This window comes from Aplysia californica, unplaced genomic scaffold (assembly GCF_000002075.1).
Source record: "Aplysia californica isolate F4 #8 unplaced genomic scaffold, AplCal3.0 scaffold00934, whole genome shotgun sequence".
NCBI lineage: Eukaryota > Metazoa > Mollusca > Gastropoda > Aplysiida > Aplysiidae > Aplysia > Aplysia californica.
The window spans coordinates 145410-147279 of NW_004798204.1; the positions used below are offsets into that span (position 1 = coordinate 145410).

Here is a 1870-nt window from a genome sequence, read left to right on the forward strand (position 1 = left end):
ATTATTATTATTATTAATTATTATTATTATTACATGTTTTTGGATCCCGTTTTACTTTTTTTGAGAAGTTCAGGGTGTCCCATTGCACTAGGTATTTTATCTTGTGAAATGATTGCCATGATGTGTGGGGAACTGCTAGTAACTGAGTAAGTCTTATACTCTTTTCACAGTCCCATCTTTTTTTCCAATAGTTGTTCTACATATTAGTGTCACTGTATGACCAGAAGCACTCCGTTTTGCTCAGTTTGTATCATGCAGATGTGGTCAGTGTACTATCTCGCCATTAGCTACAACTCACGAACAGGAACATTTGTTTTGACTTAAAACTGTTCTTTCATTTCGGATTTCTTTAGCAACTGGCAATGCAGAGCACTCTCGATGCCTACCTCCAGCCTGTTGAAGAGAAACCGACCAAACGACCTCGGTCTGACGGAGATCAGAACAGGACTGTGGGCCCAGCTCCTGACGGCGACAGCAACAAAGTGAAACAGAGCTCACATAAAGGCCAGGTGAAGTATTTCTCTGATCATTCTTCTTGTGAAAAAAGTTTTGGTCTTTTTTGTTGTCTTCTCCTTTCTCTACTGCAAGTGGTTGGTGGGTGCTCTGGTAGGATCTGTTTGTTCTTCTTTTAAAAACTACACTGGTCCTCTTGTGTTCCTAGTGAAATGAGGTCACGATTACAATTGAAAATATTCAAGGAGACCAAGAATGGTCGAGGAGAAAAATGGTTATCTTACTTAGTAAAATAAATTCTTAGGGAGGTGGACGTCAGTGTCTTGAACAGTGTCATTAAATATTTTTAACAATGAAAGTTGAGAGGGTGCAGTCATTATTGGGACATCTACGCGGTGCTGCAGACCCCGGAACAAGTACAGCTCCGGGCCGAACGCCAATCAACCCCTGGATTCAGACAGGAACGGAGGCGACCGAGCCACCGGAGAGGGACAAAGAGAAGGACCTTACCGTCAGACAGAGAAGAGTGTTATCGCAGCTAAGATGCAACGCGAAGAGCCCCATCCTGCAGACATATCTCCATGCAATAGGCTCCGCTCCCAATGATTCCTGTCTGGCGTGTGGCACAAGTCCTGACGACCTGCAGCACGCACTGTATGAGTGCCCGGGGGGGGGAAGCACATTGAGGCCCACTTATGGAGAACAACGCGAGACCGGGCCCGGATGTACTCAGGACGAGGCCACAAGAGGTTGCCGCTTACCTGTCTGCCTGCATCAGACTGCCGCCCTCCTGACGGAGGCCAGCCAGAAGAAGAAAAAGAAGAAGAAGAGAGGGTGGGGGGAGGGGGGGAATGGGAAGTAGTTCAGATGTTATACCTTAACTCTCAGGCCAACGTGCCTGGTGTAATATACTACAGTTTGTATTGGTGGCTGGTGGATGACTGGGGATTTGTCTCAGATTTTTCACTGCCGAGGTTGGTTTGGTAGAGTTCATGGTTTTTGAGATACAGGCAGAAAGTTTGAAAGTTCTGTATGCTGAACGCCTTTATGGTTGGAAATTGAAGAAGAACAGGCCTCTTGACAAAGTTCAGAGGTAATTCTCTTATGTCTAATCAATTTTGCACAAGACTGTTCTCTTATGCCAAGGACAAATGTGTCTCCATGCGATGGAATTAGGCTCATGTAAATTTTTGGGCGTATTGAGTTATTGGTATAATCTTAAAGTTTGATCATGTTTACTTTGATTTTGATTTTTTTTTAAATAACTTTCTCTCTTGAATAGAAGTCGAGATATTTATGATTGAAGGAAGTAGGGGTCACCGAGTGTTAGAGGTAAGATAGTGAGAAAATGGTCTCCAAAATTTTGTGACTTCCAAAGCTGTAGTGTCCTTGGAAACTATAAATTTGCATTTTTGTG

General features: G+C 43.6%; 1 protein-coding gene across 1 annotated transcript in view; it reads left to right on the forward strand.

The window, feature by feature from the left end:
• Positions 1 to 744, forward strand: part of LOC101858583 (ATP-dependent DNA helicase Q5) — a 27944-nt gene extending 27200 nt beyond the window's left edge. The window contains exon 11 of the mRNA XM_013089354.2: positions 354 to 744. Within this exon, the coding sequence (XP_012944808.2) occupies positions 354 to 632 (279 nt within the window). The 3' untranslated portion in view covers positions 633 to 744. The remainder of the gene's footprint in view (positions 1 to 353) is intronic.
• Positions 745 to 1870: the final 1126 nt, after the last annotated feature.